Genomic DNA, 24,888 nt, shown 5'->3' with positions numbered 1-24,888 from the left:
GCTGACAGCTCAGAGCCTGGAGCCTGCTTCGGTTTCTATGTCTTTCTCTCTCTGCCCCTCCCCTGCTCATGCTCTGTCTCTGCCTCTTAACAAGAGATAAAGGTTAATAAATTAGAAACTATTCCATCCTTTGTCTATTGCACTATTTTTGTTTTCTGCCCCCACCCCCAGCAGACCAAAAAAAAAAAGTCAAAAGACAGCCCTAACTACATTGTAATAAAAATAAAGGTGGCAGGAGGAAATGTTTTGGTTTTGAGAAAATTCCCAGTAAACCTAGCCTAAGTTAGATGGCGCTGCTTAAGGAGGAAGCATGGCCGAGATCACCCAGAGACAGCCTGTGTCTGATTGCGGATGGAATGCCAAGGAGTTTAGGATGACAAATAATTAACTGACGTTGTTTTTGCTCTGCTGACCCCAGACAGCTCGCTTGAGGCAGACCATTCAGACAGGTCTCTTTGCAAGGTGTCTGGCGATCAGCTTTCCCCAAAATAAAGGAAACAATACTCACTGTTACTCTATTGCTAGAGAATTTCTTTCTTTCTTTTTAAGATTTTATTTTTAAGTAATCTCTACACCCAATGTGGGAATCAAACCCACAACCCCGAGGTCAAGGGTCTCTTGCTTTACCTGCTGAGCCAGCCAGGAGCTCCTGGAGAATTTATTTCTTCCTCTTCTAATCTTACTCTTGTAGAAACGCTATTTTTTCCTCTGTTCATTGTTACCAGAATGCCCATTTGTCCACATATGATTGCATATGTGCATGTGATTAAATTTCTCTAAACTTTCTTCAATGCCCAAGTAGGAAATAAATATTCTAACCCTCTGTACAGAATGCTAGGAAGGAGAAGCAAGCCAGTCTGGATTAATGTACAGTAAAATATAAATAAATAAACAGGAATTTGGGAAAACAGAATCTGAGAAAGTTTAATTCCGAAACCAGTTAACATCCATCCACTTGCTACTTTCTTAGTTCACTGCCAGCATAAATTTCTTTAAACATTTACATTTGACCTAAGTGTTGCTAAATTTTATTTATTTATGTAGTTGTTTGTTTATTTATTTTTAAATGTTTATTTTTGAGAGAGAGAGAGAGAGAGAGAGAGAGAGACAGAGCAGGAGTGGGCGAGAGGCAGAGAGAGAGGAAGACACAGAATGTGAAGATTTCAGGCTCTGAGCTGTCAGCACAGAGCCAGATTTGGGGCTGGCACTTACAAACCGTGAGGTCATGACCTGAGCTGAAGTCAGACGCTTCACCGACTGAGCCACTCAGGCGCCCCAAGTGTTGCTAAATTTTAAATAGTGCAATTTGTAGAGGCGCCTGGGTGGCTCAGTCGGTTAAGTGGCTGACTCTCGATTTCCGCTCAAGTCACCATCTCACGGTTCGTGAGTTTGAGCCCCACATTGGGCTCTGTGCTGGCAGCACGGAGCCTGCTTGGGATTCTCTCTCCCTTTCTCTGCCCCTCCACTGCTCACTTGTGATATCTCTCTCAAAAAAAATAAATAAGAACACATTTTTAAAAGAATAGTATAATGTATAAAGTGAATATGGACTAATCTATTGGACTAGTCCAATAGTCCAATAGTCTATGGACTATTCTAATCTATTTCTTGACTTTCTAAATCCATGGCAAAGCACCATGTCAGGTGCCACTGAGACGAGATCCTTGGTGCAGCTGCATCTGGCACTGACGGTCACCAGCTCCAGTGCCAATGAGCTATGACCAGGGACCCCTTCTCAGATGCCACCCAGAGGCGGAAAATCCCAGCCAGAGTGAATCTCCATGGATATAAACCAGATAAAATTATCTCAAGCCCAGATGGCAATGTTCTTTAACTGAACGCTTTTTATGAATTTTGTGCACATGAAACTCATTAAAACCTTTTATCAGAGCAGCTGATGCGTCTTCTGGAATTTCTGACGGTACAAAGGGAGAAATTTCCACGCCAATACACAGAAATATAAACTATTGGTATAAACCACACTAAGAAAATATATTTTCTGCTTTAAGGAATACCTGGCATGTTTTTATTCAATTAGATAAAATTCCTGGATTGTCAATCAATTCTTTTTTTTTATTCTAATGTTTATTTATTCTTGCGAGAGAGAGGAGAGAGAGAGAGAGTGGGAGAGGAGCAGAGAGAGAGGGAGACACAAAATCCTAAGCAGGCTCCAGGCTCTGAGCTGTCAACAGAGCCTGATGCGGGGCCCGAACTCACAAACTGTGAGATCGTGACCTGAGCTGAAGTTGGACGCTTAACCAACTGATCCACCCAGGCGCCCCGCCAATCAATTCTTAATTATAAATAAAAACCAAACAGAATATATAAGATTGCTTCAGAGATGCCAGAGACCCTATGATACATAGCCATTATATTTCAGACAAGAGAAGCCCAGCTGATATTCTAAAGATATCTGAAATATGAAGCATTGGCTTCTGGATCCTTCTAGTATTGCAAACTGGCATCATCTCCTGCCTTCCCCCCCCCCCTCCCCCCCAGAGAAACCTTGTGGGGCACAAGGCAAATAGAAATACTAGAGACTATCCAAAAACCAAGCGAATATTCTGGAAGGGCTGAAGCCATTTTGGGCTGGACTCCAAAAGAAAGATAACCAACTGGACAATATACAGCCCCAGAAAGTGAATTGTTAAACCATATGAATCAAGAATTTAAAACAAGCATGACAAATATGAAGATGTGCAAAATAAACAGGAATGTAAAAGATGTTAGCACTTAAGAACACATAGGGCCAACTTATTGGAGGTCTTAACAGCAGCATACCTCGCATATTTTACATCAGCATGTCCAAGTGTTTTATTATGGGGAAGAATGTTCATGTTACCTGATGCTCTAAGAGAAACGAATGCCTCATATAAACACTGAGAGTTTTTGTCCAATAGGAACTAATATTATTTTCCTAAAGTAATGACTGATCATCAGGGTTGGGGTTTTTTTCCTGTTTTTATAAAAATAAGATTTTGGCTAATACATTTATAATCCAGATAAGACCTGGGAAATTCTCTCTTCTGGAAAAAACTAGGTGGAATTTCCTAGAGCTTATAAATTGCCTAGGGCTTCTAAAAGCTATAGAAATCCAAAATCCTTCCCGAGATTTCTGACCATTCCCATGGATGACTGTTTTCTTCTGGTCTTCTCTAACCTTGACTATAAAGCAGAGGTCTTTTTTATTCCTTCAACAAAATCATGAACACCAAACATTGGAGAGTTTAGTAGAAGTGATGAAGATTTGGGGAGGGCTACAAAGGAATCACGTGAGGCAGAACACTGATTTTCACCACTTCTGTCCCATCCTTAATCGAGACCGCCCCTTCCAAGGCTTTCCAGGGTATCCAGTTCTTCTACGTGCATGATACATGTTTTCTAACTTTTAATTTACAGTGTTTTTTACTTTTATTGTGGCGATAAAATATATATACCATAAAACTTACCATTTTCAAGTCTACAGCTCAGTGGCATTAACTATGTTGACATTGATGCACAGCTGTCCCCACCATCCCTCCCTAGAAATTTTTCATCCCAATTGAAACTTTGTATCCATTAAACACTAACTCCCACCCCTCCCCCACTCCGGGTCAGGACCCGCCATTGTACCTTCTGTCTCTATGAATCTGACCCCTCCCCGCCCCCCCCCCCCCCCCCCCGATACCTCATAAGTGGAATCATACACTATGTGTCCTTTTGTGACTGGTTTATGTCACTGACCATAATGTGCTCAATGTTCACCCATGTTGTGGCATGGGTCAGAATTTCATTCCACTTTAAGTCTGAAGAATATTCCATTTCATGTGTATATCACATTATGTTATCAATTTATCTGTTGATTGGATGGGTTGTTTCCACCTTTTGGCAATTGGAAATAACGTTGCCATGAACATTGGTGTGTTGAGATCTGTTCAAATCCCTGCTTTCGCTTCTTTGGGGAATATATCCAGAAGTAGAATTGCTGCGTCATGTGGTAATTTTATGTTTAAATTTTTGAGGAACTGTCATACTATTTTCCACAGCTATTCCAAAACAGTGCACTCTTTTATCTTCCATCAGCAATGCAAAAGGGTTCCCATTTCTTTACCACCTCATCAACACTTGTTATTTTCTGTCTTGTTTACTTACTATTATCCACACTAATATTATCCTTCAATATTATCCTTTAACATTATCCGCAAGAATAGGTATGATGTTCTTGAATTTTTGAAATTAATGGGAATGCATAGTGAGGTTCTCTTTTATTTTTACTGCTGCTGTTATTTTAAGCATACTATTTTTCAAACCTCAAGTCAAGTCAATATTGGTCTCCAAAATTTTGGCAGGTAGACTTCATCTATAAAATCCACTCTGTACCTTTTTGAAAACTAGACAGTCTTTCCTCACATGAACTGGACATCAGAAAAACACGATTCTAGCTTGGGTCTTGCTACAGTCTGTAAGTAAGGATCCGGTGAATCAGATTATGCCTTGGGGACAAGTCTTCATGAAGCGAGCGCAGGTCACATGCTAGCCCCTGGTCACCCCACAGCTCACCTGGAGTGTGATTCTACAAGAAGTAAAGAGCATCGACTGAAATTCAACAGGGGCTTGTTTAAAATTTGCAGCTGGTGGGTGAGAGGGGGCCGGAAAGGGCTTCTGGGCTTCCTTCTGTGTAGGGCAGGGGCCTCACGAGCGAGAGGCCATCTGCTCTTTCTGAGCTGAGTGGCTGTGACAGTGCAGTCTTGTGGAATCACAGACGAGCACGGAAGTACGGAGAGGTCTGGTGGGTGCTGGTTGACTCGAGAGTCAAGGGGAAATTCTCCGTATCTTTTTGAGACATGTACCCCTTCCCGCACATCTGTTTTGACCATAAGGTCAACACTATCTGACTAATGAATCAGACTTGGAGTTCAGTCCACAGTCTTGTTGATATCAGTACTTTGAAAAATGTTTCATTTGTTAAGAACATTCAAAGGTCAGCTTCTCTTCCATCTCTATGATAAGGATCTTGGTATCTGAGCATCCGCGGGTTCCATCAGAGAAGGATAACTAAACTAAGATAGAGACAGGGAAGCGACAGTTGTCCAAATGAAGGAAATGCCCAGGATCTGGAATTGAAAAGCCCACATCAGGAGTGTGCTTCTATTTCCTGGACTCATCTGCTCCCAAGAGATAAAAGTCCACAAAACTGAGAAACCTGGTAGCCATGGCAGGTCAGGGAGTGAGGGACTATTCTCCAGCTCAATGCTCTGGCATTCTCAGGGAAAAGCTAGCACTCTGAGCCTCTTCACCAGCCGATAGCCAGGTCTTCCTGGGATGCCAATCTTCCTACAGGTTTTTTAGGTCCAGAATCTCATTTGGCTCATTCTTCATTTCTTTCTTATTTCTACAATAGGGCATTGCCCAGTGGAACTGGGTTCAGGGGACAGGTTCACACCCTGGTTTCTCTGATTTTTCTTTGAGGTTATTACTCCTCTGTGTACACGTCCCCTGGGGATCCAGTATGCTCCTTCAAACTCCCTCACTGTCCTCCAGTTTTGAGAGACTCCCCACCTCCTACAGAAAGCTATATTCCTGTTAAAAAGGGAAACAAGCCCCAAATGGAGCCATTTGTCCCCGGACAGCAAACGAAGACTTAACTACAGTTTCAACCTGTCCCAGGAATGTGATCTTTAACAGTCTCTGAAATGTCCTGATCCCTGAGAAGGAGGTCATCTGCATGATAAAAACTCTGTCTTCCCTTGCCACCCAAAGGTGTCCTGTCTTTTGCCCATTTTTAATTGGATTATTTGATTTTTTGGTGTTGAGTTATATAAGGCCTTTATATATTTGTGATACCGACCCTTTACCGGGAAGGTCATGTGCAAATATCTTCTTGCCTTCAGTAGTTTGTCTTTTAGTTTTGTTGGTTGTTTCCTTCACTTTGCAGAACACGAACTCGAAGGAATACATGCATCTCTATGTTTATCGCAGCATTATTTATAATAGCAAAATTATGGAAGCAGCCCGAGTGTCCATTGATAGATGAATGGATAAAGAAGAAATGGTGTGTGCGCACACACACACACACACACACACACACTGGAATATGAGCCATAAAACAGAATGAAATCTTGCCATTTGCAACAACATGGATGAATCTAGAGAGTATAATGTTAAGCAAGATAAGCCAGTCAGAGAAAGACAAATACCATATGACCTCACTCATATGTGGAATCTAAGAAACAAAACAAATGAGTATAGGGGGAAAAAAAAGAGAGAGAAAGACAAAGCAAGAAACAGACTGTTAACTATAGAAAACAAACTGATGGTTGCCGGAGGGGAGGTGGGTGGGGGGACGGGTGAAACAGGTGAATCTCGGAGGAAGAGTCCGCTTATTTTGATGAGCACTGAGAAGTGGATAGAACTGTTGAATCACTATACTGTATACCTGAAAGAAATATAACACTGTATGTTAACTACACTGGAATTAAAATTAAAAAAAAAAAAAAGAAGAAGAAAGAAAAAAGAAAGTACCCTGAACTCACACCACTCTCCTTTCTTTTGCTAATAACTTCCTTTCCCCACCCTTCCTTCTAGAACAACCTTAGATTTTGTACAACTCCTCGGAGCATCGCCCTACTTGCTCAATGGGATGCTGCCCCATGCATTAACTGCTTACTAAAGCCAGTTAGATCTTCAAATTCACTTGGGTTGAATTTTATTTTTCAGCACTCGTATTCTTGTAGCGGCTTAAGTAATTAATCCGCCTGACAAATTACAAAGCCTTTCTAACCCCCTTTCCCAGTCATCCTCTGCTCTTTCTGCCTTCCTGCATCTTCTGTGTCCCATTGGAACCACAGTGCCTTCTTTCAATAAACTGAAAGTGTTTATATTGTCAGCTGTGCCAGGAAGGTTTCCAGTAAATTCCCTGGATCCCATATTCTCATTGTCCCCGGAGCCCTCCCTGTTTCCTGTGTGGTATTTCCCAGCAGAATGTAGTACTGACTCCAACTCCTTTGAATGACTGTATTGGCTTCTTCCCCACGTTCTACTTTTTTGCCCAGTGCGAACAAGGGAAGCAAATGGAACTCACATTTCCGACGAGAAGGCTAAATGGTATCGCCATGTGGGAAAACGGTGTGGCCCCTTTTGATAAAGTGAAATGAGTACTTACCATATAATCCAGCAATCTCACTCCTGGGTATTTAGCCAACAGAAAATAAAAAGTATATGTCCACACCAAAGTCTCGTACAATAACCCAAGTCTAGAAACAACCCATGGGTCCATCAACATGTAAGTAGATATACAGATTGTGGCAGGGTCACACAATAAAAAAATACATAGAATAAAAAAAGAATGATTTACTAACACACATAACGATAAGGATGAATAACAAAAGCACGTGTTAGGTGAAAGATGCTGGTCGCAAAAGAGCGTACGATTCCATTTATACGAGTTCAAGAACAAGCACATCTGATCTATGATGATAGGCATGGAGCAGTGATTGATTACCTGTCAGATGGGTATTGACTGCAAGAGGACTGAGACCAAGAGGTGATGACGAGTCTGCATCTTGGGGTGGTGTTGCTAGTTTTTCCATTTGACAAAATGTATATAACTAACATTTATATTATGCATTTCACTTCATGTAATAAAAGATGTATCCCGCGATCCAGTGTCAACAACCATTAATATATTTTTGAATCATTCTTCCAAACAGAATTCTTTCTAAAATTACTTGTGAAATCTACATGTTATCAGATGTTCACAGAACTCCCTAAACTGTCCTTAAAAAAGGAAGAACACATATTCGTGCATATCCAAAAGGCACCACTTCTGGGCATTAACCTACCAATGTTGAAGTGCAGGTGTGTGCCTGGCTTGATTGCCTACAAGTCCCTAGGGAGCCCCAAGATTTACTGCTTATTGTTCCTGAATCACCTTCCATCTGAGGCTGAACCCAACCAGGGTTGACTCCTGAAGATTTCCATCTGCTGAGTTGCATCAGGGACTTACATTTCTTCTCAGATACCAGGAAAACTGGCCTTGTCTGCTGCTTCCGGGGGTCAGGACTGGGGGAGATGGGGTGTTTGCCACAAGATACCATCTGCTGCCCTGTGCTCTGCTTTTGTAACCACTGGTGCAGGGTGTCCTCCCTGGTGCCCTTGTGCTCAGCCCTTAGTGGTTCCTCAGGGAATAAGGGACAGTGTCCTCAGGGCCATCCTGCCAGGGAAGTCCCCCAGCAAAATTCCCTGGGGGACCATGGCCACTGTTCCCAGGACCATTTCTCTGGCTCCCCCTCCTACAGTTCTCCTCTTCATTTTGCATGTTCTCTCCATGGCGTTTCTGTCTTCGCAGCCCCAGCACCCTTTCTAGAGGACTTGGCTGCTTCATGGCATGAAGGAGAGTTTGCTGCCTAGGGAAGGCTGAGCCCTGATTCATATACGGCCCTGTGACTCATTCCTCCTCTAATGCCCATGGGGTCCCTGCAGCGCATTAACTATACTTTCCGTATCTTGGGGTAGGATATTGTCTGTTTAAAGAATAAATGAATGGGGGCACCTGGGTGGCTCAGTTAAATGTCTGGCTGTTGATTTCTGCTCAGGTCATGATCTCACAATTTGTGGGTTCGAGCCCTGCATCCAGCTCAGCACTGACAGTGCGGGACCTGCTTGGGATTCTCTCTCTCTCTCTCTCTCTCTCTCTGCCCCTCCCTGATCTCACACACTCTCTCTCTCAAAATAAATAAAAAACTTTAAAAAAGAATAAACGAATGAATTAGTAAATGAATAAATAAATAGGTGTATAACCAATATGATAAATGCAACAAGACTTGAACGCTAATGCTGATTTATCTAATTGAAAACTTAAGTCTATCTGCCTTATTCCCAAGAAATATAGTATCTCCCTCATAAAGTGTCCCCTACATCATCCCTCCTGCTGCTTGTTCAAGAACCCTCGGGTCTTAGCTTCTGAAAAGTCAGTCCTTTACAGGTTCCTCTGTAGCCTCATCTGGTCGCTCACTTGGCCATACTTGTCCCACCCTTGGTTGGGGTCCACAGCCACATTCCGTGGCACCTGACAATATTTCCTTAATACCACAGCCCCGGATATCCCCGTGCAAATTTCCTATTCTGCAAATTAAAGTTAGCTTCTGACCTCTGCTCCTGGGGAGACGCTGCAGCCTGGCCTCCCGCCCTGTGGGCAGGAAGGGCTGCGGGAAAGCCTGGGGGCAGAGCAGCCTCGAGTTCGGGGCAAGGGCAGGAAGCACCTGCAAAGCCATGGATGAGCTGCTGGGGCAGGGGTGCATGGCTGGGTCTCTCAGCTGCTCTGCCAGGGTCTTTGGAGCAAGTACGATCTGTCAGGAGTCTCAGCTGAGAATCAGTTCTTCACAAAGCCTGTCTTCTCTGAAGGAAGCTTGTTACAGATGGAAATCAGTAACTCCGCTCCGCTTTCCAGGCTCTGTCGGTACGACAGGCGGTACAAGTGACCAGAGACGGGCTCACACTGCAGAGCCGTGCTCTGTCTCATCTCTGGGATGTAGCAGCTAGGGCTTTGGGTGACTTCTGGGTTCTTGTGCCCTGTGGGTGGAGACAGAGGCCAGAAAGAGAATGAGGCAGAAGTTTGGAACCGGTCTTAGATAAAGGGGGTGGGAAAGGAATGTCCCCCACACTCTCAGGACACACCTGCTCCCAGGAGTAGGTGATCAAAAGTCACCCAGCGGAAGATCCTGCTGCCTGTGGCAGGGGGCAGGGGGAGGGGAGGCCTCTCCCCTTTGGGCATCTGGACGTTAGTAGCCCAGGAAGGAGACCCTGTGATGTCACAGTGTTGGGCGGCACCCGCAGGTTCAGGAGCACCCCTGCAGGAGGGAGTGGGAAGCCCTAGTGCCCCCCGCCGCCCATACGCGATGCCCCGGGGCTCAGCCCCTGGCCTTTACGCTCTACTGGAATATGGCAGCTGCAGAGGGACCCTCCGAGAGTAAGGGCCTCAGGGCACCAGGCCAAGGGTCCGGCAGGACCCGCTCTCCTCCCCGCGGCCACATCGCAGCCACAGTCCGGAGGCGCGTCGACCCTGTGACTCGCACTTCGGAGCCTGACGACTTAACGCTGGGAATAAAGGGACCAAAAAAAAGAAACAACCTGGGAGCGTCAGTGTGGAGAGGAGCCCACGTGAGGAGGAGAGACCTGAAACCTGACAGGACATTTCAGCGCAAGGGAAGGAGGACGGACGAGGACACTAAGTGCCCAACCCATTGTCCACTGGCTCTGAGCTGGTGGCAGCGGAGGCCCGTTTGCTGCCTGTGTGGTTTAGAGCAGGTGTCTCTGCAGATCTGAAGCTCCAGGTCGAGGCTTGAGTGAGAAGAAAAGAGAAATCGGAGAAGGACAGCTGGGTTACAGAATAAAAGAACGGGCGAAGACACACGCACACTTATGTCTCGAACCCATTTCCCAAAGGCTGGTCTCCTCCTTCCCTTTGCAGCTGGCTTTGGCGCCGGGACCTCACCTGGAAGCCCCTTCTCCGATTCCCCAAAGCTCAGTGCTGACCCTGAGTGTCGACAGCGATGACTCAGGGACCCCTTGGTTCCCGAGGACCACAGCTCAGAAACCGTGGGCCTGCCGGGTCGGGAGCAAGACTCCATCCGTGAGGACCCCGTTCTTCTCCTCTGGTCCTGTGTAGGGCATGATTTGTGGGGACACAGTGTTTGTTTAGAGGATCCCTGTCAAACCTTAAACCAAACAATGCACTTTACAGCAGGCTAGTTTTATTTCATGATAAAACAGTCCTTAAAAAATACCGAATCCAGAGGTGTTTATCTCTTTCAACCAGTTGACAGGGAAGAGTTGCATTCAGGTAAAAGAAACCCCACAGTCTAAGGATGTGCTTTGATAGGAGAGTTGCCACATTAGTTGAACCGGCACGTGGCTTTTTTGGTCTGAAACTTTGCTCAGGGGTCCTCACTGCCCCCTACAGGAGAGAGGAGGGAGCCTTTGTGTCAGTGCGGGCATCGGACTCCCCAGGACACAGGGCTCTCTCTGTTCAGCCCTTGGGGTCCCAAGGTGTGTGCAGCACTGGGGCCATTGCAAGGGGCGATGCCAGAAAATATGGGGTTCAGCACAGACAACCCCGAGTATATGGTCCTGCTCTGAAACGCTGGGGGGCTTTCTCCCCTTCCTGCCTGTTGCGGGCAACGATCCAGGGCCTCAGGCTCTCTGGCTGATAACGCAGGATGTGGAGACCTGAAGAATTAGGATTAAAGGGACAGAAGGAAAAAGAATCCAGCCTCAAAGTGTGAAACCCCGAGAGGAAGAGGAGCCTGCGCAGAGCTGAGTCCCCGGGTGTGCAGCAGAGAGTGGCCTCGAGGACAGCGATCCGAACCTCACGAGGGAGCCACTATCCTCAGTGGTAGGGACTGACAGGGCCCTGTGGTGAGGCAAGCAGGTGTTCTGCAAAGGGGCTCGGAGCGCGTCGGGAGCTGGGACCAGGGCTGAGATCCAGGGTCTCACCTGGGTGGAAGGAACAGGCAGAGAAAGGTACGCGTTGGCAGGAGGCTTGGCAGGGCCGCCGCGGCCAGAGTGCAGCGTGTCTCCTGAAAGAGTCCCCGGGGCCACGTGCCGATCGATCGGAAGCTACCGGAGGAACTGGAGGCGGACCCTTTCCGTCCCGCACTCAGCCGCGGGCACAGTCTGGCCCCGGGCAGAGCCAGGCCACAGGCTGTGGGCGTCTGTGCAGGGAACTGGGCCTTGCCGCATCCAGAGAACCGACCGGCACGTCGTGGCCTGGGGTTTCTGTCTGTCTGGGGTCCCACCGGAGATGTCGAGCTGAGCCGTGGTCGCCCCCACGGCTCCCCGGCTGCACCCAGGAAGTTTGTGCACGGGGAGCCGTTGGCTGTGCGGGGCTGTGTCCTTGCTGCTCGCACAGAGATACACGGCGGAGTCCTCTGGCTGTAGGGCGGCCACGTGAAGGTGCAGGTGGGAGCTGTCTGAGCACTCGGGTGTGAAGCGACTGGGGACACTGTCATTTTCGGCGAGTTCCTTATAGCTGTAGGCAAACATGAGCTTCGGTGGCCTCTGGGCACTCTGTTTGTACCAGTACATAGCGTTATGTCCCAGATGTTGTTCGCACTTCAGGGTCCCCTTACTCCCTGTCGCTGCGACCAGGTGTTTTGGTGTCTGGGTAACTGCAGTGTCCCCGGGGACTGTTGGAAGAAAGGGGCAGAATTCACACAGAGAGTATTGCTGCAGCCCTTGGGACTTAGCATGGGATGCAGGGGCTGCCCATCGGGACCCAAGACTCACCTGCTTCCAGGAGACAGAGAGCCACACAGCAGAGCAGCCTGAAGCCCATGGTGGAGTCAGGGCCAAGGTGAGCACCATGTAACTAGGTGTCCTGGGCAGGGAGCCAGGCTCTGGTCTCCTTGGCCTTGGTTGGTGGTTGGCCTGTGATGTCACCGTCCCAGACCCAGGGGGGTGTTTCTTCCTCCAGCTTCACACCTTGTCCTTGTACAGATTCTGGCAGAAGGTGGATTTGAATGGACTGGGATGCGCTATTCCTCTGACAGATGCTCCCCTGCTATTAGCTTCCATCCTCGTTTTTAGGCTCTCTCTCTATCCAGCTTCCTTCCAAGACCCCACTCGGCAACAGACCGTTTCCGCTTCAAGAGATCTCCTTCCTTCTCCGCTCAGTCATGCAGATGCTTCCCTCAGTGTCTAAGCCCCATGGAGCCCTTTTGCCCACCTCATGGAGGAGGGAAATAGGAGGGCTGTGGTTCTGTTTGGGCCCAGTGCCCACCACTAAAAAGGCAGGACTGGATGCCAGCCAGGAGTCAGACACTGGCGGGGGGGTGGGGGGGGGGTGGGAGGAGGACGAGGGAGCAGCCATCCTCTGTCCCAGCACTGAGGGTACAAAGCTTGGCTGGGCTGAGAGCAAACAGGATGCTCAACGAGAACAACAGAAGGCATCCTGTGCAGGATGAAGGGAAATCAATTTGAAAATGATTTTAGTTTAGTATCTTTGAGGGACCTTCAACTGATGCTCCCAAATGACCCAAGGATGGAGCCCCAATGCACTCTTTTCCTCCTGACCCCTTCCCTCCCTTCAATCCCATCCCTTCCCTTCACCCCCGCCTCAGTTTTCAATGGCGCCACAGCGCCTCCTTGTGGCCAAGGCAGCACATTTCCCAGATTGCGGGCTTCGAACCAGCCCAGAGGCGGCGCCGCAGAGGGCGCCCTATCCCTCATTCCACAGATGGGGAGCTGGAGGGGTTGGGGCTGTGATGACACCAGATCCACGCAAGTGTGAAGACGAAAGAAGCCGCTGAAACAACAAAAAGGGTTGGCAACGTTGCCGTTCATCCGCATACCTAGGACATTCAATTCCTACTCATTTTTCTAACGGAATAAAGTCTATCAGACTTTCCGGGTGGCCCATAAAACAAAAAATGTAAGGGTAGTATGGGTGAGAGTTTAAGCAAAGGCGTTGGATATTCTCCTCCTGAACAGGTTACGTATATGAGGGGCCTCTAATTCACTACAGGTGGAGATATTCCATTCTTAGGCAAGAACCTAAAATTAAACTTAGTTCAAAGGCTGGCATTGCTACTGTTGTATTTCTTACACTGGACATCCACTGTAGCAAGAAGACACTCCTCTACAATGAAACCGCAAAAACTTGGGATTGTTTGGCTCCCAATAAGTAAAGTTCCAAGGATTACAAAAGACAGTAGAATTTAAACTGAAACCTGGAACAATAGGTGGAAGAGAAAGGCGGGCTTGCCCTGAGAACAAAAGCGAACATAAGCATTTCCCAAAGCAAGGGGTGGGTGAAAGGGGAGTTTCGGGTACCTGAATTAGGGATGTGCCTGAAGGAGGAAAATGATGTAAAGCAAATCTGAGTTGCAGTGAAGAAGTAGAATGGTAAACGTGTAAGGAAATTCAAATAAACGTTATCTGTATAACGTAGAATAGTGTATGTTGCTTGAAGATCTAGAGAAAAGACATAACTGATCCCAAGACAGCTTGGATCGGGGCACAGAGTACTGAAAAGGAACCCCAAGGCTGAGTGTAAGGAAATCCTTTTTTTTCTTGTCTACTTCCTTATGTGTATGCTCAGGGTGGGACTCCAGAAGGCTGAGCAGAGGACACGTAGTAGGCTGGAGAGTTGAGCAGAGATTTCAGAAGGGACTCAGCTGGATGACATTGGCATTCAGACCCAGGTAGGATAAGAGACACTGGTGGATGTTCTGTGATGCCCACGGAGTCCGCTGAAAGGCCAGGCTCTAGTAATAATGACCGCATGCTGGGGCTCCCTACCAGGGAGGGCAAAACTGAAATAGATCCTAGCAAATCCTACATTAGAAACTGCAAGATTGAAGCCTAATGTTCTTCAGGAGATCATAACATAAATAAGCCAGAGCTTCTCTTTTATATTGTCTATAATCTTTCAGGTAGAATATTTTATTTTTTTAATGTTTATTTATTTTTAAGAGAAAGAGACACAGAGTATGAGTGGAGGAGGGGCAGAGAGAGAGGGAAACACAGAATGTGAAGCAGGCTCCAGGCTCTGAGCTGTCAGCACAGAGCCCGACGTGGGGCTCGAACTCACCAGCCATGAGATCATGACCTGAGCCAAAGTGGGACACTTAACCGACTGAGCCACACAGGTGCCGCATCATGTAGAATATTTTCAAAGTCTCCGAGTTGTTTATTTCCTCCCCGAAACATCTCTCTTCTGATCCATACTGGTACCAGTGTTGTACCAAATACAAATTTGCTCATGTTATCTCGCTTAAGGTAGGGCCAACAACTAGCTACCGCATACAGATTTGTGTAGAAAGTCCTTTCAATGTTCAATGTCCTCTGCCACCTGGGTACTGCCTATTCTGGAGGAATCTTCAAGATGCTACTCCGTCAGACTTGGGAAGAATCGCCCCGGTCAGCCCTCCTGGAGGAGGAGTCTGGAGTGCACAAGCCTACCCCTGTGGGTGTTTAGGAGAACATAAGCAATCCAGAGTTTCTATTCTATATTGTCTTTCTTTCTCTCTAGTTTACCTATTGCCATGAACTTTCATGCTTCTCCAAATATTTTTCTATTCACCAGTGCACTCATTAATAATCTGAAGTTTCCTGTGGTCTTAGAAACGTTTGTCTTCGCCCCACTTTCGTCTAGGCTTTTGCTCATGGAACATTTTTAGCGAATAGCGTGTTTTCGGTCATAATGTTTGTATAGTAAGTACCAGCAAAGAAATTCAAGGAAGGGCTTCTCCCACCAGTTAAGATCTTCTTGTTTCTGAAATCCTGAGTACTTCCGTGAATTTACTGGAAACCCCTGCTCTAGCTGATAAGTAGAATTCTGGGAGACTTCTGTGGGCATAAATAAAGAAGAACCTCACCGGGTGTATGGGCAGCCTGTGCTACAGACTGGAAACTCCAGTCTAGGGGTCTCACGGGGGTGAATGGAGCCTCAGGGTCAAGACATAGCCCCTTCCGCAGCTTCCTGGCTGGGCCAGGGGGTTTGTGCACAGGGAGGCAGTGATTCTGCAACGCTGTGTCGGCTGCTGGCACAGAGATACACGGCAGAGTCACCTGTCTCCAGGGCGCTGACATGAAGGTTTAAACGAGCTTTGTCAGGAGATTCAGGTGAGAAACGCCTTGGAACTGTTTCATTGTGAATGAGTTCCTTATTATTGTAGGCAAACATGATCTTCAGCAATTTCTTGGAATCCTGCTTATACCAGTACATAGCATCATGGCTCAGCTTTTGTTCACATTGTAGGAACTTCTCAGTTCCCATCTGTGCGATGAGGTATTTGGGAGTCTGGGAAACTGCTGTGTCCAGGGGGGCTGAGAAGGAAAGAAGCAGAATTCAGACAAGTCCCAGGAGGTAGGCTGTTGCTGGACACCTGGTGAACACAGGCTTAGAGACTCAAAGCTGCATCACAGCACCTGGACCGAGGACTCACCTGCTCCCAGGAGGCAGAGGACCACACAGCAGAGGAGGCCGGAGCCCATGGTGGAGACAGGCGGAGACCCACCAGGGGTTCCAGTCCTCAGAGGTAAGAGCCAGGCTGCAGCTGTCCACACCCTTCCTGGTGCCCTGCCTGTGATGTCACAGCCTAGAATGACTTCCCCATTCTTGGGCTCTCTTCGTTTTTCATTTCTTGCACTACTCCTTTCAAAGACATTTTCATTCCTACTCCTTTCAAAGGAGTTTGGAATTTCTGGGGGTAGTTTGAATGGGGCAGGCATGTTGCCTTAAGGATCTTTCTCTGCCGGGGCACCTGGGTGGCTCAGCTGGTTGAGCATCAGACTCAAGCAACAGAGTCTGGGATCAGACCACCAGACTCAACCAACTGGGTTGTGGGATCGAGCCCTGACTCGGGCTCCACACTGAACATGGAGCCTGTTTGAGATTCTCTGTCTCTGTCTCTCTGTCTCTCTCTCTTTCTCTCTCTCTGTCCCTCTGCTCATGCTCTCTCTTTCTAAAACAATAAAAATAATTTTTAAAAAAGGATGTTTCTCTGCCTCCCTGCCTTTTCCCTCCTCCAGATCTGGTCTCAGAGTCTGGCTAGTTTCTCTTCTCTGGATCTTCTTCACAATAATTCAGGGTGATCCCACTCAAATCTTGGCTCCCTTGAATGTCTGATTTTTGCTCAGCAGCCCCTGTATAATTCTGTGCTGTGGGAGCTGTCCTGTGCACTGGCCTCTACCCACTGCATGCCAGTAGCACTCCCCAGCCCCAGCTGGGACAACAAAATGTCTCCAAAGTCACCAAATTGCCCTGGTGAGAACCACTGCCCCCTTGATTCCTTCCCTCCTTCCGCCCCACCCCCGCTTCAGAGTTCTGGAAAAGCCACAGCGCCTCCTAGTGGTCAGCAAAGCACACTTCTCAGACCTCAGGGCCCTCCCGGGCCAGGCTCCAGCCAGCCCTTAAGAAACCGAAATCAGCAAGGGCCAGGCACGGGAGCAGGGAGCTACGACTGCCACAGAGGCAGCACGCGCACGCACGCACGCACGCACACACAAACCGGCGACACTGTCAACTAGTGGTGAAACTTCTTCCAAGACAAGTGGTTCCTTTGTTGTTGTTGTTTTTCATTGAACACAGAACAAGCACCAGGGAAACAGTAGTGAACAAAACAGAAACAACTGTCATCCTTCCTGGAACTTTTAGCATGTTTTGTTTGTTTGCAGTCATTGAATGGCTACTTAGTGCAAAGCACGAGTAAGGCAATATGCTCCCTCGCATGATGCTTATACTCTGATAGGAGCAAAAAGAAATTCACAGACTACTCTAGACTAGAGATAGAAAAATCTATGCCATATGGAAGTTAGGAATCTATTCAGCAGTAACACAGTTAAAAACTATCCTTCACATGACTTCCCATTTCCTCTATCTATAAAACAATGAGCTGAAATAAATAATTTCCAGGTCTTTTCCCAGTTGTAAAATTGTATGATGCTGAGGCACCTGGGTGGCTCAGTTGGTCAAGCGTCTGACTCTTGGTTTCGGCTCAGGTCATGATCTCGTGGCTTCATGGGTCTGAGCCCCACATCGGGCTCTGTGCCGGCAGGGCGAAGCCTGCTTGGGATTCTCTCTCTGCCTCTCTGCCCCTTCCCTACTTGTGCTGTCTCTGTCTCTCTCAAAATAAATAAATAAATAAACTTTAATTAAAACATAAAATAAGATTGTATGACACTAACCAAGAGCACCCCTAGATGTTTGCTGAGCTAGTGAGGCTTATGCACCCAGTTCCCAAGCAGCTACCTCATTGCACCTTGTAGCTTACAAGTGAAGCTTTGCAAAGAAAGGAAAGAAGGGAGAAGGATAAGAGATCAACATCCCAGAGAGAAAGGATAATCTGAAAAATCACTTTTCCCTGACTGTTACTGCCAATTTAATATCAGCAGCTAAGAAGCTAAGAAGAAAGAGAAGTCTGAGAAGGGAGAAGCTTGGAGGAATCACATGACCTTACTGGTCTGGGGAGCAATGTCTGTGTTCAGGGACTGCCTAAGAGAAGGTCTCGGTGAAGACTGAAGCCTTGGGGCCTCAAGTAGGAGTGGGGATTGACTGCAAATGAGGACAAAGGAAATTTGGGGGCAATGGAAGCGCTTCAGAAATGATTCATGGTGATAGTTGCCCAGTGCATAAATTTATTTAAAGTCACTGAGTTGTACACTTGAAACAGGTAAATATTATGTTATGCAAATTATACTTTAATAAAGTAAAAATACTCCAGACGTTTAGTTTGGAACCTAAATCATCACATACTAGGAGCAAAAGTGAACAGCCATCAAAAAAACTAAAGCTTAGCTTCAATCCAGCTCAATTATCAACCAGATTAAGAAGATCTGGGGGCGTCTGGGTGGCTCAGTCGGTTGAGCGTCTGACTTCGGCTCAGGTCATGATGTCACTGTTTGTGAGTTCGGGCCCGGCGTCGGGCTCTATCCTGACAGCTCAGAGCCTGTTTCGGATTCTGTGTCTCCCTCTCTCTGCTCCTCCCTTGTTCACACTTTGTCTGTCTCCCTCTCTCTCAAAAATAAATAAACATTAAAAATTAAAAAAAAAAAATTTGCCTCTTCCAATATGTCCTAGCTTAAGCAAAAAGGAATCCTCTCTACAGAAAAATATACCATTCAGTACTTGAGATTATATCTATAGTTTTTCATATACAATATCTAGCTTTCAAACACATTATCTATTGTGTGAGGAAACATCACATGGCCAAAAGCAAGAAGAGAAAACCAACAAAAGAAAAAGACCCAAGGGGTGCCTGAGTGGCTAAGTTGGTTAAGCATCTGACTCTTGGCTTCAGCTCAGGTCACGATCTCATGGTTTGTGATTTTGAGCCCCCACTGGGTTTTGTGATGACAGAATGGAGCCTGCTTAGGATTCTGTCTCCCTCTCTCTCTGCCCCTCCCCCACTTGCTCTCTATCTCTCTCTCAAAATAAATAAAACGAACTTAAAAAAAAAGAAACAGGGGCGGCTGGGTGTCTCAGTCGGTTAAGCGCCGCCGTCGGCTCAGGTCATGATCTCATGGTTCGTAGGTTGGAGCCCCACATCGGGCTCTGTGCTGACAGCTCAGAGCCTGGAGCCTGCTTCGGATCCTGTGTCTCCGTCTCTCTCCTCCTTCCCCACTCGTGCTCTGTTTCTCTCTGTCTCTCAAAACTACATAAACATTAAAAAAGTTACAAAAAAAAAAAAAAAAAAGAAACAGAGCCAAAATGATTCAGATGGAGTTGTCAGACACTGATATTAAAATAACTGTCGATAATATATTCAACAAAGTGAATGACAAATGGAGAATTTTAGTGGACAACTGGAAACTATAGTAAACATTTAAATGGAGACTGTAGAAACAAAATATAGAAAACACCTATGATTAACAATTCAATATATGGGGTTAAAAGCAGAACAGATACAGCTGGAAAGAATAGGAAAAGTGGAAGATAAGTCAGATGGAGATATCGAGGCCAAATCATGCACAGAAACAAAAAGGATGGACAATATGAAAAATATGTATATTAATTGGGCCATCATTATAGATAAATGGCTGCTCGTCAATCTAGAACTTTCTAGGGAGTCTGAGACAGACACAAAGCTTTATTTATTCGTTCTCATCCCCCCATTGGTGGAGGATTGTCCCATAGAGCATTAACACCCTGACACTTCTGGGTCGTGCATGTATAAGCTTCCAGTAGGCCATTCATGCGTCTCAACCACAGCCACAGAGCACTTCAGGAAGAAAGCTAGATACACTGCCCATATTTAAGAGGAGGTTCAATCCATAGGAAGGGGTCAATGTCTGCTTGGAATAGCTGCATGAAATAGTTATGGCTGGAATCAGGGGGGGAGCCAGGAAGATAGGTGGTGATACAATCGAGGCATTTCAAATAGCCTACACCCTACATTGTTTCAAGTCCAAATAATAAGGTCTTCAAGGTGGGGTCCAGCTGCAATCTGTACAAATACAGGGTTAGGGCTATAGGACTGCTGCTCTTACTGTACACAAAGCCATTACTGAGATTTATTATCTCCCTTATCACCAATTCTAGATTTTCTCCAACTTTGCTTAGCACTTCTGTGGTCTAAGATGTTTGTTTTGTGGGGTGACCCAGACATTCGTCTCTGAGGGTTTTGAGTCCCTTAGGTACATTTACTTTGTCAGGCCAAAATGGTTGCAATTGCAGAACTGTCATTATCACCAGGAATTTAGGCACCAAGAGATGTTTGAACTAGTTCTCTGAATTCCAGGTAAACCTTTCCCTGTTTCCATTATGTAGGAGCAACTCTGTCACCTCATGATAGTCAAGATCAATACCTCCATCCTTACCTATTGGGCTTCCATCAAAAGGAGCCCCGAATGACCAGGTACAGTCATAGTTTATGTTCATATGTCCTGTGGTGGAAGCACCCCTGTCTTAAAGAATCAGAACTTTTTATCTAGAAGACCCTAAAAATACAGGGAAAAGAAGCCTGGATTTGCAGCTGGATCACTGGGGGTGGTAATGAGAGGGATACCCATCCTCCCCCCACCCTTTGGCTTCTGGATTCATGGATTGAGTACATAGTTCCATATCTCAGCCCTCTGTACAAGTCATACCACATCCTAGAAAGTATCTCCTCAGCTTGAGGGTATTATATCTGAGCTAGCCCCTTAGCCAAACCTTTACTACGTCCTTTCTTCATTTCTACAAGGTAAGATGCTTCTGAAGGATGTAGTACATGAAAACAAGAATGGATCCCACCACTACAGGTCCATGATTTCATTTCCTTAGCTGTAAAATGGGATCCTTTGGTCTGCAAAGTTGGTGGGATTCATGTCAGGAGGAAAGTCATTCTGTAGATGGTGGTGCTGTAGATGACCCTGTAGAAGACCCTGTAGATGGTGGTGCTGGCATGGATATAACTTGAGTAAATGAATATTTCATGTGTTTATAACTGATATGATCTGCTCACACTTTTTTCGCCTCTATTCATTGCTTGAGCTCATCCTGACTTATTATGAGGAAATTCATTCTTTTCTATTGAAGTCTTCACTCTGCCTTTCCTGCTCCAGGCCTTCAAGAACACTGAGATCTTACTCAAAACCCAGGAAGTTAATCTGGATGCCCCATGTCAAGTTCAGGGTGACAAGTTCATTCATGCTCTGCTTCTAGATGCTACTTGATTTTTGCTGCCGAATTCGATCCTGCCCTGTCCTGCTATATTCTGGTGGTTCTCTCACTGGTTTAGACCTCTGTTGGCCTTGTCCCAATAGCGGACTCCATTGTTACTGTTCTCTTAACTCATTCTCATGTGAGTTAACAGCATTTCCCCAAACGCATCAAGTACTTACTGGGAAAGACTCGACAGTCCAGGCCCTTATGCTGAAATGCATGTCCTTCTGAAGATTCACTGTTGGAAATCCTCTATACTCTTACGGAAATACTAAAGCCCTTCCTCGATAACCATTTCTGATTCTATGAGTTAAGATGGTTTTTTCTAAGCTACTAAAACAAAACAAAATCCAAGATGCAAAAGGAAGTAAAGAGAAGACATAGGCCATGTGATGGTCTTTTCCTGGGCAACAACGCTCCCATCTTTGGAGGCCACAGTCAAGCCCTGTAGTGTCTATAAAAATTTGGCAAAAAATGCTCCCTGGCCATTCCTGCCAAAGATAAACTACTTTGGTGATTAAATTTCAGATATCTATTTGGAAACAGCTGAAAAAACAAGTCAAATCAGACTTTCTTGGGCAGCAAAAGCATTCTGGTAGCTGGAAAAGAGGCAGATACATGAGGGTTTGTGTGCAGGCTGGAGGTGTCTGTGCAAGGCTGTGGCTGAGCTGCTGGCACAGAGGTACGTGGCTGAATCTCCCAGCTCTGTGGGCTGGATCCGCAGAGTGGAGAATGATCCATCAGGCCTTTGACCTGAGGATCGATCCTTGATTGTTTCAGACTTCTCCAAGAGATTATCCTTGTAGAATAAAACTAGAAACTCCACTTTCTGTCCCAGGATCTGTCTGTACCAATGTACAGAACCCATAAATTGGGTCACGTCTCAGGATTACTCTCGTCCCCATCTCTGTGACCTGGTGGCTGGGGGTCTCCCTGACTTCAGGTTCTGTGTGTCCTGAGGGAGGAGAAAGAAGCCAGAGATTGAATAAGGAAATGGTTTGAAAGAGCCTCAGGTAAATCCAAGATGAGAAATTCCCAAAGATTCACCTGCTTCCAAGAGACTAAAACTCACCACCCAACATAATAGCCAGGAATCCATGACGGGATTGGGAAGGAATGAGTTCTCTCCTAGAACAGGCTTCTGGGCATCAGAAACAGGAGGAGAATTCTGAGTTCCCATGGTTCCTAGTCAGTCTGACTGAGGCTTTACATTTCCTGCAACGCCCACTTCCCCCTGGAGCGCCCCCTACAGGAGAGAGGAGGGAGCCTTTGTGTCAGTGCGGGCATCGGACTCCCCAGGACACAGGGCTCCGCTCAGCCCTTGGGGTCCCAAGGTGTGTGCAGAACTGGGGCCATTGCAAGGGGCGATGCCAGAAAATATGGGGTTCAGCACAGACAACCCCGAGTATACGGTCCTGCTCTGAAACGCTGGGGGGCCTCCTCCCCTTCCTGCCTGTTGCGGGCAACGATCCAGGGCCTCAGGCTCTCTGGCTGATAACGCAGGATGTGGAGACCTGAAGAATTAGGATTAAAGAGACAGAAGGAAAAAGAATCCAGCCTCAAAGTGTCAAAGCCCGAGAGGAAGAGGAGCCTGCGCAGAGCTGAGTCCCCGGGTGTGCAGCAGAGAGTGGCCTCGAGGACAGCGATCCGAACCTCACGAGGGAGCCACTATCCTCAGTGGTAGGGACTGACAGGGCCCTGTGGTGAGGCAAGCAGGTGTTCTGCAAAGGGGCTCGGAGCGCGTCGGGAGCTGGGACCAGGGCTGAGATCCAGGGTCTCACCTGGGTGGAAGGAACAGGCAGAGAAAGGTACGCGTTGGCAGGAGGCTTGGCAGGGCCGCCGCGGCCAGAGTGCAGCGTGTCTCCTGAAAGAGTCCCCGGGGCCACGTGCCGATCGATCGGAAGCTACCGGAGGAACTGGAGGCGGACCCTTTCCGTCCCGCACTCAGCCGCGGGCACAGTCTGGCCCCGGGCAGAGCCAGGCCACAGGCTGTGGGCGTCTGTGCAGGGAACTGGGCCTTGCCGCATCCAGAGAACCGACCGGCACGTCGTGGCCTGGGGTTTCTGTCTGTCTGGGGTCCCACCGGAGATGTCGAGCTGAGCCGTGGTCGCCCCCACGGCTCCCCGGCTGCACCCAGGAAGTTTGTGCACGGGGAGCCGTTGGCTGTGCGGGGCTGTGTCCTCGCTGCTCGCACAGAGATACACGGCGGAGTCCTCTGGCTGTAGGGCGGCCACGTGAAGGTGCAGGTGGGAGCTGTCTGAGCACTCGGGTGTGAAGCGACTGGGGACACTGTCATTTTCGGCGAGTTCCTTATAGCTGTAGGCAAACATGAGCTTCGGTGGCCTCTGGGCACTCTGTTTGTACCAGTACATAGTGTTATGTCCCAGATGTTGTTCGCACTTCAGGGTCCCCTTACTCCCTGTCGCTGCGACCAGGTGTTTTGGTGTCTGGGTAACTGCAGTGTCCACGGGGACTGTGGGAGCAAGAAAACAAATTTAGAGTGTCTTGGGAAGCAGCTCCATGAGAGAAGCTAGAAACCCGAGGACAGAGATGTCCCAACTGTTCCCAGACTCACTTGCCCCGAGGACACAAAGGACCACACAGCAGAGGGGCTGGCAGCTCATCGCGGTGTCTGACGGAAGGGACCCAGTGACTCTCTGCTCAGGTTCCTGTCTTCTGCATGTGTGTCCGTGACCCTGACAGAGGGTTTGCTTGGGAGGTCACTGCCCCTGTTGGTTCTACAGCTCACGTTTCCTCTCCCCCCCCCCTTCGCCCCCCCCCCCCCATGGGTTTGGATGCAGGTCCCTAGGTGGAGGAAAGGCCCATCCCCCCTCTGCCTTGAGGAGGTTTCTCGCAGTTGCTTTTTTTTGTCATTGTCAGTAGCTTCCTCCCCTCCCCAATGAATAACTGAGTCTTTCCTTCCTCTTTCTGCTTAACAGCACCTCCTCCACTCAAACACACATCCCTTCCCCTTGGACAGGTGTACCCCCCCCTCCCCTGCCGCCCCTACCACCTCTCAGGGAGCCAGGAGAAACCCACGCAAGCCCCATCCTGATTTAACTCAGAGGCCACCTTGCTTGGCTTCCAGAACCTTTCTCTGGAGCCAGCTGCACTCATTTTAAGACACAGGAATTTAATGCTAACTGGGTAGGAAGCACCGTCAGTGGGTGCTGACGAGGTTATGACAGAAATATGCTGCAAGCCGTGCCCCCGGAAAGCATCTCGCCTACTTGGGGTGCCGAGCCCGAACATGGCACCCACACATACAGGGAAGCACTGGAGAGTAACAAAAGGTCCTGAGGGACAGGGGCCACGGGGACCGCAGACGCGATGCTATTGAGGTTGGAGAAGTGCAGCCTGGACTAGATTTTCGCATCTAGGCTGTTCAGGTACCATGTCCCAAGCAGAACCAGGAGGAAACCCTGCTGCCAGAGCATTTGCTTCCTTCTTAAGCCTCCTTCCCATTCCCCTTCCTTCTTCCAGACCAGCCTCGGGAATTTTGGTGAAGTCACAGCTCCTCCTAGAGGTCACAGGGGCACATTAACCTCCTCTCCACCGGCTGCCTCCAGTCCTTACTCCTGGGCCCAGGGGAGCACAGAGCACACAGAATTTCAGTTTGTCCAACAAGCATTGGCGAGAAAGGCAATATTCTCATCCTCAAAATGTTTCTAGACTCATAGGAGCAATATGACATGCTTTTTTATTATTTACTTTTTAATGTATTTATTAATGTTTATTTATTTTTGACAGAGAGAGAGAGAGAG

The 24,888-nt window shown here is 47.5% G+C and overlaps 2 gene segments (V, D, J or C); both read right to left on the bottom strand.

The window, feature by feature from the left end:
* Positions 1–10,713: 10,713 nt before the first annotated feature.
* LOC109269144 (T cell receptor beta variable 4-1-like) lies at positions 10,714–12,794 on the bottom strand. The segment is given in 2 exon segments: positions 10,714–12,164; positions 12,265–12,794. Coding segments are annotated over 2 exon segments (618 nt in total).
* Positions 12,795–18,682: 5,888 nt separating this feature from the next.
* On the bottom strand, positions 18,683–23,866 carry LOC109269145 (T cell receptor beta variable 4-1-like). The segment is given in 3 exon segments: positions 18,683–22,079; positions 22,200–23,597; positions 23,700–23,866. Coding segments are annotated over 2 exon segments (618 nt in total).
* Positions 23,867–24,888: the final 1,022 nt, after the last annotated feature.

Source organism: Panthera pardus, unplaced genomic scaffold (genome assembly GCF_024362965.1).
Source record: "Panthera pardus isolate Hobbes unplaced genomic scaffold, ASM2436296v1 HiC_scaffold_8, whole genome shotgun sequence".
Classification (NCBI taxonomy): Eukaryota; Metazoa; Chordata; class Mammalia; order Carnivora; family Felidae; genus Panthera; species Panthera pardus.
This window is presented reverse-complemented; position numbering and strand designations above follow the sequence as displayed.